Genomic DNA, 13,006 nt, shown 5'->3' on the forward strand with positions numbered 1-13,006 from the left:
TTTTATGAACTGCATCTCTGTGCAGATGCTGTTCCTGTTAATCAACCATGACACAGTAAAACAAATGTAATGTGGATATCCTTTACCTTGCATTCTTACCAAACATATCTGGTTCTCTCAGGCAGAACTCTTAATAGAAGGCCATATCTATTTCTTTTTAACAATTTTTCTTTTTTTTTATAAGGTTGGTAGTTGTGGACATGTGACAAGTTAATTTTAAGGGCAATTATGTGACTTTCATGAGACACTTCATGGAAGATTTATTTATGGGAATATATGGGTTTTCAGGACAGCATCAAAAAATAGCATTTTAATCACCGTCATCTGGATAAGAAGAATTATCCATGTAATTAGTTTCAAATGAACTTGAAAGGTGTTTCTTAACTTGTGTAAATTCCATCTTAGAGACAAATAAACAAATACAAATTTGCATTTACATGATTTTTAGAAATACTTGAAGTTTTAAATACTGTCGTAGATAATTTACTTCATATTCAGACATTTCTTTCACTTTCCAGTTTGGAAAATGTGAACTGAGGGCTTGAACCCTTTATATGGCTTTATGATTAGAGGGTTCATAGTTGACTTAACTTTCCCTTGGGTTTCCTTATTTCATGGAGAACTGTGGGGGAAAAGTTGGAGCTCAGGAGCTATCACTTTATTAAAACACCAGGGACAGCAAAACTCTGACTCAGAATGGGACATAGATCTAGGCTGATGGAAAAAAGCCCTGCCATATTTAAGTATGTACAACAATAAAATATGTGTAGTTGAAGAGGGAAAGGTTGCCCAGCTGTTAGCTGATCAGTTCCAGATAATGGAGCGTGGGGTGCAGCCAGTGCATGGAGCTGCTGGTACTGGTAGTGTTTCTCATGACTAGCAAGAATAAGAGGAGGATATTCTTGAATCACCTAGATGGTAATGCTGCCTTAGTAGGCAATGTCTTTCACTGGCTGTGGCAGCCAGAGCTCTCTTAGACCAGGGAACAAGGACTACTGGCTGGTAGGTCTTGGCTCCACAGGGTCAACCAAGATTTATTTCCCTTACTGCACACACTGCATTACCACGGACTGGAAGCTGTGTATCCTACTTCATTGCTAGCCAAGACTACTTTCCTCTAAGTCTTCACACATTTTAATTTGGAAGCGTAACACTTTATTCCCAGAATCATTCAGCATTGCTAATCGTTGAAATATTCCTCCTTATAACAATGTTTGTAAAACTGTGTGACTCAGAGCAATTTAATTAATCGTTAAAAACATAAAAAAATTTATACTGCTCTCATACATATCAAACTCCTAATAGTATGTTTACAGTGCTTTGTACTTCGGATAATCCTGTTGAAATCTCTGGAGTTGCTTGTCATGTGTATATTAGTTAACACAAGTAAGGATGGCTGAGCCGAGCACATAATCATAATCATAAACACAATGTTCTTGTCAAGTACAATGAGAGAAATCAATTGCTGTGACAATAATTGCTATTCGAAGTCATGGTTTTAGAAAAATAATTGTTCAATTATTTTTATTTTAGAATTGTGCTTGCTTTATAACATATCAATTAAAATGTTCTCTATTTGCCAATAAAAAGATAGTAAATAATGTGTCAGAAAAATAGTTCTTAGAAAAACAGTATATGTGATCTCTTAAGAAACTTTTGCAACATTGATTTAAAAACTTAGATAAGAGATTCATTTTCTTTATATGTATCTACATTAAAGAGCTTTTTGTCATCACGTTTTTTTTACTGAATACTATTTTTTTTTGTTCATGTTTAAAAACCCCCATAGTTAGTATGAAAGAGAAACATTAATACGGTGTAGGGTCACTGTTAAGATTGCTATTTAGCGAAGTGTATGTATGAAGATAGTGAGATTAAGGGGCATGAGGTTTGTGAATCTAGAGGGATATTTAACTGTTGTCTCACTCAGCACAGCAGGTTTCAAGTAATTAAGCAATAGTTGCCTTGGTGGCCCAACTGCTATTTAAAAAAAAAAAAAAGACTTGGGAGGAGCTTTTAAAATATGTGTAACTATACACATTTGGGCAGTCAGTGAGACTGCTATGCACCTAAATAACTTTATGAAAGTAATCTTTGGGTGCTCATGTCTCTATTAGTAAGCAGCATGGACAAGTAAGAGATCATCTGTTGAGTAAAATGGTGCTGAGGACCTGACATTCACACTACATGCATCTTGTCATTTTTTCTTTTGGACTAGCTCTAGTTTAGTTCTATGGACTGAAAGCCCATTTGTGTCTGGAATGTACATTGCACATCTTCCAGTTCAGTTTCTACATCATGAGCTCCAAGATTGCTCCACAGTATGAGCCACAGCGCAACAGTGGTGACAATCAGGGAACTCGTTCCAAAGCCCACTCCAGATCCAGACTAAACCAGCACTGCAGGCATACCCCTAGGACTCTAAGGACCTGTCTACCACATGTGTTTGAGCATGGTGACAGTATAACAATGTTAGTGTGAAGCTGCAGTCGAGCTAACAGACCATCCGTTTTCTTGTGAGTTGTTAGAATAGTCTTGACAAACTGTGCCACTACAGATATGCTGCTCCAAAGGTGGGCTTAACCAGGGGTAGCTTAGGGACTCTGCACCACGCTCAGCTGTGTGGAGCTGCTGTACTTTGTCCTCTGTTGTAAAATAGGTAAATGTGACAGGTGCTTGAAGTAGAATCCCACATATAATTTTTAATTTTAATGGTATTAAAAGTATACTGGATTTAAGGTAAAGTTTGAAAAAGTGTTTGCTTTCATCCAATATGGAAATTTCTACTGAATTATTATGCAAATTAGTGGCTTAAATAAAATCATGGAAACAACAATTATTTATGCATGAATGTTTACATACTTTTTTTTTGACATTTTAATTTCTCTTTGCATGTTAAATAATAAGAGAATGAGAAACGAAATAGCGAAGGATGGAACATTTTGTTTTGTTCCTGTTACGTTCCATTTACAATAATGGTCATTAAAATATTTATATTTAATTCATGAAATAGTTCCTTTTACATCACTGCAAAAATAAGTAAATTATTTCATTTTAACAGAAGTAGTCTTTTGATACAGTATGTAACTAACTTACAGGCATTACTATGTAATGAAAAAAGAAAAGGAATTCTTTGGTGTATTTATAATGCGTTCATAGAGCTTAAGGCACAAATGTGTCATTAATTCATCTAGTCCAACCACACTGACCATTACATTTCACAGATTTCCCCCTGTTTTTATCCCTGTAATCTGAGATTGTTTAAAGAATAGCTACAGGTTTTGTTTAAATTTGCGGATACCAAGCAGCAACATATCCACTAATTCCCTTTATGGTTTGTGCTAGTGATTAATCTTAGTTTTTAGTCTGCCTCCCAATCACACAGACAGAAAATCATTTCTCAGTTATGGAAAGCACTGCCCTCTCACTCCTCAGCCAGGTCTGTGAACTGCACTAAATATGTCTAAGTATGACCTCTGTAAGTTAAAAATTTACTCTGTATATTGCAAAAACAGTTATGCAGGCAGCAATTATTCCTTGCAGTTTTCCTTTTCTGTGTTCTGTTAAATCAGTATTTCTCTTTTCATAGTACCTAGATCCTTTCTGGGAGATCATCTGTCTGGCCTAGACCTTACTACTAGACACTGTTGTTCTCTTGTAGCCCTTCCTTGGCCACTTTCCTCTGCTGCACTGGACATAAACTACTTACATGCAGGGCTTCCTTTTCAGTTCATCTGTTCTCTAATTATTTATTGTCTCTTACATAATACTAAGACGATAACTTTCAACCAGCCTGTAATACACGCCACTGGTGACGAATTGCTCGTTTTCAAGCGTGCTTTTTTAGTGTTTCCCCCTATTTTGTTCCACACGGTTTGAAGGGGCAACTGTGGAAAGCTATGTCATTATCTTCTGGCAGATCATTTCTTTGTCCTAGAGACTACAAAATCCTGATAATGCTTGAGCTGCTGTGGTTTTAAGTGTGTCTTAGCATGATAATTGTTGCATTGGGAAGAATTACATTAATAAGTACAGAAAGTCATTCACTCTGGGTCAGCGTTTCATAAGCCATCTGCATTGCAAAGGCATTTATCTGTTTATTTGAGGTCATTCAGAGTCTCAACTAGAGAGTCAGAAATGGTGGACCAAATCTATGACCATGTGGACGAGTCTGTGTAAGCACATTTATTTTTTGTATTCCCTGTTTACTATCCATCCATTTTCTGTATCTTAGTTTATCTGGTCATTGCAGCATAGTCAAATCTTTTTTCAGTATATGTAACCTTATTTTATGATACAGAAAATAAATCATAATGATGTCCGAGTTTAATTCAAATGTGTCTGCTTCCAGCCATTGTTTCTTATCATGTGTTTCTGTGCCAGATGAATGAGAGCCTTGGTATTTTCTCCCCATGGAAACTCATACAGACTGTAAGCAAGTCACCACTTGATCTTTTTGAAAAGTTAAATGATTGAGCTGTTAAATCACTGTCAGTAAAAGATTTTCTCCAACCTTTGAATATTTTTTTGTGATTCTTCACTCTATTCTCTCCATGTTTCCAACCTCCTTTAAAGAAATGCAAATACCAGAATTTCAAGAGCGAGTCTGATAGTCTGTTTTGGCAATACCTTGTAGAGTGATAAATTCATCTCCCAAGTGCTGCTTACTACTGCACACCTGAGTATTTAAGGTTGTTTTAATCCTTTTTATTTCAGCATCCCAGCAGCAATTCATAATGAGTTGGTCATTCACACTGATCTTTAAATTATTTTGGGAATTGCTTCATTCCAAGGAGAATACATATCCTTTGCTCTGTAAATGAGGGGTGGATTCCTTGTCCCTGTAAATACAACTTAGCAGTCATTGTGTTTAAAAAAAAAATAAAAAAATAAAAATTGCTGAAATAGGTGCAGTTGACCAATTGGCACACTGTATGATTTCTTTGTCCTCATTACCATTAACCATTTTTTTTTTTCAGTCTTTGTGTCATGCATAGACCTCTCAGCTATTATATATCAGTCTCATCAAAACTGACTGGATCTGATACTCTGGGAACCTTGTGAACCCATCTAGAAATTTCTTTTTCTGATATTGGTCCCCTTCTGGCAATTTCTTTTTTTTAACTGTTAGCTGGCCAATTTTAAATTCATTTATTTTGCACTGCAGTCATCTCTGTTTTGACACACTATTTGTGATTGTGCTTTCTTCTCTTATACCTCTGTCTCAAGAAGGCGCTAAGTAGTATACTGGGGGATTGGAGAGCACCCATCTATACTTGTCCTGCTGTTATACTGTTTCCCTATAATGTCTTTATCATGTCTCCTTTCAACTCCCTATTGTTTCAAAACAAAAGAGCTTATTTCTACTACCATTCTTCCCCTAGCGAAGTGGACTAAACTCCTTCATATGTTTTTAGTTCGACTTTGTGTTTTTGAGATGAGGTGATGGGTGCTTCAAGATACAGACATACTATAGATTTATGCACTGGCATCCCAATGCTTTCTGTTTTGTTCTTTATTTCTTTTCTAATCTCTCCTAACATCCTATTTGCTGTTTTGACTGCCACTAAACGTTCAGTTGATATGTTTAAAGAACTATCTGCAATGACTTCAAGACCATTTTCTTGAGTGGTATTAGCTAATTTAGAACCTATCATTGTGTATTTGTAGCTAGAGATTTTTTTTTTCTTGTGCACATTGCCTTCAGTTCATTGGCACTGAATTTCATTCTCTTATTTTATTGCCAAGTCACTCAGTATTGTGAGATCCTTTGCAGTCAGCTTTAATTTTTATTACCCTAAATAAACGAAGACTATTATCTCACCACAGCCTGGAACCAGGTTAGTTTGAAAAAGTCTATTTTCTGTGTGTGTCTTCTCTTCGTTAACATGAATTTTGATATTTTTTTCTCCTTCTGATTATTTATATTAAAAAAAATAACAAAGAAGAAAGTAAAGTATTTCATGTTTACTTGCCAAGAAAAGATCATACAAAACTGTTAAAGTAAACATTTCACATTATCAACGCTGTAATTTCCAATGATTTATATTATTTTATGGGTGTGTCTTTGAAACACTTGTTTCTGATTTTGACGTTGCACATAAACTAAATTATGTTTTGACTGATGACAGGAAAATTCAATGTGTGACCTAGCTCCATTGATGTACAGAGCAGAGAAATAATTTGACTGAAGTTTTTCAGCCAGAACTCTCAATATTTTTCTTCTACTAGCTTAAGAGAATTGTTCAAGAAATTAATAAATGTGAAGGACTGAATTTTCTAAGGAGAGAGAGTCCATTACTGGCCATAATGAAGCAGTCACACAGTGCAAGGCTCTCTTAGTTTCCTGTGTCCAGCTCTCTTGAATGCATTAATCTTTTTCAAATTCCAGGAGCTTTGAGTTCATCATTCTAAACAGAGTTGCTGATGTTTCCCTAACTTATTTTTTTTGAAGGACTATAGAGGAGTATAAGAGTAAGTTGAGATGGCTTATCCTTACTTCATGCACAGCATGCTAATTTATAGCAACATGTCAGTACTCTGATGTTGCCCCTAAGCATCTGCTGCAGTTACTAGCTAGACAGTACAGTATATGGTAGGGAAAACTCTTCTGGGAAATAGTATTTGTAAGCATCTATTGGTTTAAAAAGCTTAAAAGATGTTGCTGCAAAAGTGGATTCATTCTGGTGGTCAGTGGGGGTTTTTGTTCTGCTTTTTACTAGACAACAAATATAAATTCACAGTCAACTTGTACTTGCTTTCAAAGGAGACTGGAGAAAGGAAGACAACCAAAGACAAATTTTAAAAAATGAAATCAGTGCATCAACTGGAGTAATGCATTAAACAAAACGGTGAACATTCTCTGATGATCAGTTTCTGTCATAACATTCTTTGTGCTACTTAGATATTTTGTTGTAACAAACTCTTAAGAGAAACTCTTCTAGTAAAAAATACGGTGTTAATAAAATGGTGTATCAATTAAAATGTTCTTACTGCCTTAGTTCCTTTCAGTGAAGACCTGGGGAAAGATGATTTTACACTGATATTCATTAAAGTGTAAGGTTGAGATTCCTCTTCTGAATACCCTAAGGTTCTTGAACCAGCACTTACCCTCTCACATCCTTTTATTACAGATTGTTAACTCTTCCAACAATTTTCTCTGGGCAGAATCGTTCTTAGATATGCTGAACTGTTCTGATCCATTGATCAGAACCAATCAAAATTCCAAATACCTTTGTTTTTTAAAGGATCTGTACCAAGAACCAATAAAAGCTCAACACAGTATTTAAAATGGTGCTATAAGGAGAGAGGGAGAATATATCTTCCTTTCCATGAAAATCCCTAAGTTCCAAAGAGCATTAAAAAACTGCTAAAAAATGCTGGTGGTTGACATTGGCTGTTAAGAGGAAAGTCAAACTTTGCATCTAGAAACAGATCCTTTAACAATTTTTCCTTTCAGGTTCAGAACAATCAGCCTTCTTGGAGCTCAACAGACAGAATTAAGTCTCTTAAGTAAAAAATCAAGCTGTTAATTTTAATTGAACATTCTATGCCCAAACCACTTTATATATCTGATGCTTTTCTCTTTCAAACTTGGTCTCACTCTGGCAGGTTTTCTCAAGGGTGTTCAAAGAAGAAATTGATAAAAAAGAATGTTGAAAGCTCGTAGTGAAAAGAGTTCTAAGTGAATAAGATGCTGATAGAAAGGCATATCGATCTGTATTACTTTAACCATCAAGGAAAGCTTGTGTTATGGAGAGTGAGTTTTGAGCGTACTCAGAGCAATGGTACTTTTTGTTGTTAAATATTCAGTGGTACAGCTGATCCTGTTGCTTACAGACCAAGAATGATTGAGTGCTTTCATTCCATTACCTTGATAGTGACATTAAACTACAGTTGCCATAAAGTGGTTTCTAATAGTCTTCATATTATGGATAAATATTGAATGCCATGAGCTGTTATTTCTGGAGATGTATCTTCTAGGTCATAATTTCAGTTCTGTTTACAGCATGATACAGGTGTTACTGCATGGATAATGATTATATTTTATATTTATGTACAGTACTCCACTGAACTATGCTACTTCAGGGAGTTCTTGGTATTTCCCATATTAGTTAAAGAATACATTTTGAAGCTTTTTGGCAAAAAAAAGTTAAGGATGACTAGTGTAGTTCAATAGTTACACGGTTGTATTAATTGCAAACACTGTGCACAGCAGATGTGCTAACATGACTGAAAGTTCTTCACACTAGAAAATCCAGATATTTTTATAAAACACTGTCTAAATAAAGTATAAGATGTTCTGACTGCTTACATTAGATGTCAACTTTTGAAGCCTTTTGTCAGTATCCAGAAATTCACTAAGAGGTTGAGAGTTCAGTGATCCTTCTACCAAAATCCTTTTTGGACTAAATGTTACAAATACAAAAATACTGGAGCAAGAGAGAAAGCATGTGCTCTGACTGTGAACTGTGGAAGTTTAATCATTTTGGTATTTTTTGTCGTCTTCTGTTGTGTCTTTGGGACTGTAACGTGGTGATATTCTTTGGGATGTTTTCCCTGGGCAATTCACTATAGAAATACTCAATTTGATAAAACAGACCTATTGTCATGTGCAAACCTGGTTCCTCAAACTAATTATACTCGCTGCATAGTTATCATTCCTGCATCCCAGGAAATTATTCAGAATTCACAAACTGAGAGAAGTATATATTGGTATAGTTTTTTTGCTATAGTTCATCGTTTTTATCCATCTGCTGAATGTGAAATATGTAGTGCTTAATTGTTGAGACTGTTGTGGGTATGTGGATGGTTGTAATGGAGCTTATCTCATGCTAATGGAGACAGTAATAGCATTTTATGGAGACAACCACAGCATCAGAGGTGTGCATTCTCTTTTGACTTTGAACTTGAATGGTTGACTGTTGTTTGTCATCCCGGTAGAGTTTAGAGTTTAGTTTTCCTCTATTTTTGTGGGATTTTTTCGATGCTTAAATGTATTTTCATTACCTTTGATACCCTAAAAACACAAGCTTTTTCAGACCATTATGTTACAATTACTTTTTTTTTTTTTTTTTGTAATTGCAGTTGTTTCTTATCCTTACTGCTGGTAGCCGCTGTCGTTTGGAAAATCAAACAAACCTGTTGGGCTTCTCGACGGAGAGAGGTATCAATAACTTTAAGATTTTTGTAATAGCTTTATCTTTCAGAATAAACTGAGAGCTTTGATGAACAATCCCACCTCCACTTTCACCTGTATACACAATTTAAATATCCCTCAAAACTTTTTTTTTTTTTACCCTGGACTTCCTCCTGTCAAAAAATTAAAGAAATTCGAGCACTAGGTTGCAGAAAGCTAAATTTTCTTTATGGTGGAATATTTAGAATAGAATAGCATAGCATAGCATAGCATATTTCAGTTGGAAGGGACCTGCAAAGATCACCTAGCCTGACCACTTCAGGACTGACCTGAAGCATAACATAAAGCATGTTATTAAGGGCATTGTCCAAATGACTCTTAAACACTGCCAGCCTTGGGGCATCAACCACCTCTCTGGGAAGCCTGTGCCAGTGTTTGACCACCCTCTTGGTAAAGAAATGCTTCCTAATGTCCAGTCTAAACCTCCCCGGCACAGCTTTGAACCATTCCCATGCGTCCTATCACTGGATACCAGGGAGAAGAGATCAGCACCTCCCTCTCCACCTCCCCTCCTCAGGAAGCTGTAGAGAGCAATGAGGTCGCCCCTCAGCCTCCTTTTCTCCAAACTAGACAAGCCCAAAGTCCTCAGCCACTCCTCATAGGACATTCCTTCCAGCCCTTTCACCAGCTTTGTTGCTGTCCTCTGGACGCTTTGAAGTACCTTAAAATCCTTTTTAAATTGCAGGGCAGAGAGGTGCACGCAATGCTCAAGGTGAGGCTGCACTGATGCTAAATACAGAGGGATAATCACCTCTTTTGACCAGCTGGTTATACTGTGTCTAATGCATCCCAATATTCTCAATAGTCTCAAAATAGTAGTGCAAAAACATTGATAAATTGAGTGAACACAGAGGATCGTAGTGTGGCATCTCAAAATTTCTAGGAAACTGATACTGTGACTTAGGCTGTGTTGTTATCAACAGTCACTGGAACATAAAGTAGGAGGCAACCCTCTCTGCAAAGAGCTTATACTTTCGTCTTTTTTTTATTCTCTCTTTTTTTGTTTGTAATTTTTTTTATTCTAAGCAAAATTCTACCTCTATTAATATTAGTAGTTCTGTCATTAAAGCCATGGCACAATTGAAGTTCTTCAATAAATACTCATACATAAGGTCTAAACCATTATACCTGTGTTGGAAATTTGGCCCAAATATTTTTTCTTACCTGTTTAACAAATAATTAAACTTATATAAGATTAAACTTAGGTTATATATACTGCTACATGTACATAGCATGATTGAGGTGATGTATAGTGATAGTTGCCATGTTTAATTTTATTCTCATAAATAAGATGTATAATTTTTAGACAGTGATTTTTTTCCCCCTGAAGCTTCTAATCTTGATAATTTTTGGAAACAGCACTTCCTTAATGGTACTGTAATCTAGATTTTAAAAAAAACCCAAGTCTTTCTGTAATTGATTATTTTTTCTTAGTATACTGGCACCATGAATGTTTAATTTTTTTTTTTACTGTAGATCTACAGTGAATTTATATATGCTTTAGAAGTGCGATGCAACTAGCACTTACAATTTTCCTTCACTGCAATTATAGCATACTAAGGCCCAGGTTTAGCTTTGAACTGGTGCTACAAAGAAAAATGTATATTATCGTAGTTATTTCATTTAGGTATTTTTTTATTTAGGTGACTATTATGAAGCATATTCTCCCTCTAAGGGCATGTGCTCATATATTTGTTATTACTTGCAAAATACAGAAGAAAGTTACTTTAAACTACAGTATTCTATTCAACTTACTAATATTTTATTTTAATTTCTCTCAGTACTTAACTCGGTAATAGTTCTGTGCAAAATTGTATTGTGATGGAATGTAGCAATTCTGTGGTTTCATTTCTCATGTTAATTAGGTTGTTTTATTGACATGTTTAAGAACAAATACAAATACATAACTTCACAGATCTAGGGGATCTAATCTGTTTTCCACGGTTACTCTCCTAGATGTTTAAAATATAGTATTTTTAATGTAGTCTGTAGGCATCATGCCATAAACACATTCTCATATAAAATTTTTTGAAGTTTTCCAAGTTTTATTTTCCTAATGTCATCAAAAGCATTTCTAAGGCTGTATGAAACCTCGTATGAGCTGACTGATAAATACAACGTAAACATAAATCAGCTTCTTTGGAAGAGCAAAATAGAAGGAAATACTTGCCAACTGAATTAAAACTCTCAGAGGTCCACGCTTCAGTTCTGATCCTTGGTTTTCCTTATATATAACTAGAGAAACTTAGTTGTCTCTCATTCAGAAATGTTACTTGTTTAATTTCAAAATTACAGGAGTATCTATTTCTTCCTATTTTAAATGAGGTGTGAAACGGTACCTAGAGTGTGGTAGCATTATGAATTGTAAATATTTAAGCAAGTCTCCTTTATTTTCAATCTGCCATTGCACATCAGCAGCAGTTCATGTCAAATACAAATTTTCAATAATGCTCCACGTAATATTTTCCTTTAATCTAGATCAGAGAACTTGTTTTTATAGGTAGCATTTTCTGTAAGGTTTTGGAATTAAGTGTTACAAATAAATTGTATGAGTAACATACAAGTAGAAGGCAATCTATTGTTGAAAAGAATTCTGAAGTACCTACTTTTAAAGCCCACCCATTTAGGCAGATGAGCTTTCCATCTCTTTCATCATTCTTGAAAGGCAGGAATGTTTGACTCTTTAGATGTTACTTTCAATATGGACACAAGCTACGGTAAGTAGTGAAATATAACAAGAACACAAACAAATATGAAAAAGCATGCTGTTAATAGTTATTCATCTCTTTATTGTTCCAAATTGAATGTAGCATGGCCTCAATCCAATACAAAGCAAGAGCAAGGTGTTTTGCATTGTGTAGTAAGAATGTCTCAATTTTCCCATGAATTTAGAAATTTTCTCTCCGGTTTCTTTCCTAATTCATTGCTCTTTGAGCAAATATTTGCTTTCCACTGCTTAGAGCATTGCCCAAATCTTACCGAGCAGTTTGTTTGAATTTAGACTCTATTATATGCACATGTAAGAAACAATTACATGTATATGAAAATAAATAAATAAATAAATAGTGTCTTCCAGAAGACTTTAACTGATGTTTGGCAACACTGAGTTTAACTTCCCTTTTCCCATATCTATTGGTCTTTCGATTTAATTAGTTGAAATAATTTTTCCCTAAGCCAAGTCCTTGAGTTTTGGTAATTTTTTTTGCTCATAACAAAATTTTGGTTCTCATCTTTTTCCTACTTATATTGCTGCCTCTTAAGATATACTTTATCTAAGGCTTTTTGAACATCTATATTTATACTTTAACTCCTGGCTGAGCTTCTCTTCTTCTGTCCTGCCTTCTGAAAGGGCAAGAAACAGCAGATAGACTCCCTCTCACCTTATGCCATTAAAGTTACTCACCTTCTCATTGAAAGAAAATGGGAAGTATCATTCTTTTATTTCATAGTTCCAAAAAGATCAATGAAACTTTGAGCAGGAGAACAAGAACAACCTCCTGCCTGGCATCCCTTGACACCTTCCCTCACCCATCCCTCCCATGAATCTGCAACATTTAGAAAAAGGTTTTTAAGAAAGGCTGAAGTAAGACAGTGAAATATTGCTCATCTGAGAGAGCTTGATCCTTGAAAGGAACAATACAGAATATAATGAGATGATTTCCAAAGCACTATTCTTATGGCACTCTTTCTTGAGAAACAAGCCAGAAGGAACTGGGAACATTCTCATGGGTACCAAACCTCAAATTCCTACTTACAGAGCAGGATAACATTTGCAGGCAAGCATGGAAATTCATGTAGGAGTAGACA

The 13,006-nt window shown here is 35.3% G+C and overlaps 1 protein-coding gene across 3 annotated transcripts in view; it reads left to right on the top strand.

Moving 5' to 3' along the window:
• Positions 1-13,006, top strand: part of ATRNL1 (attractin like 1) — a 528,683-nt gene that overhangs the window by 287,606 nt on the left and 228,071 nt on the right. For all 3 annotated transcript variants that reach the window (XM_087766532.1, XM_087766530.1, XM_009476061.2), the window contains exon 26: positions 9,088-9,166. In XM_087766532.1, coding sequence (XP_087622658.1) covers positions 9,088-9,166 — 79 coding nt within the window. The remainder of the gene's footprint in view (positions 1-9,087; positions 9,167-13,006) is intronic.

This window comes from Nipponia nippon, unplaced genomic scaffold, assembly GCF_047370975.1.
Source record: "Nipponia nippon isolate SJK-2023a ecotype South Korea unplaced genomic scaffold, ASM4737097v1 scaffold_3, whole genome shotgun sequence".
Classification (NCBI taxonomy): domain Eukaryota; kingdom Metazoa; phylum Chordata; class Aves; order Pelecaniformes; family Threskiornithidae; genus Nipponia; species Nipponia nippon.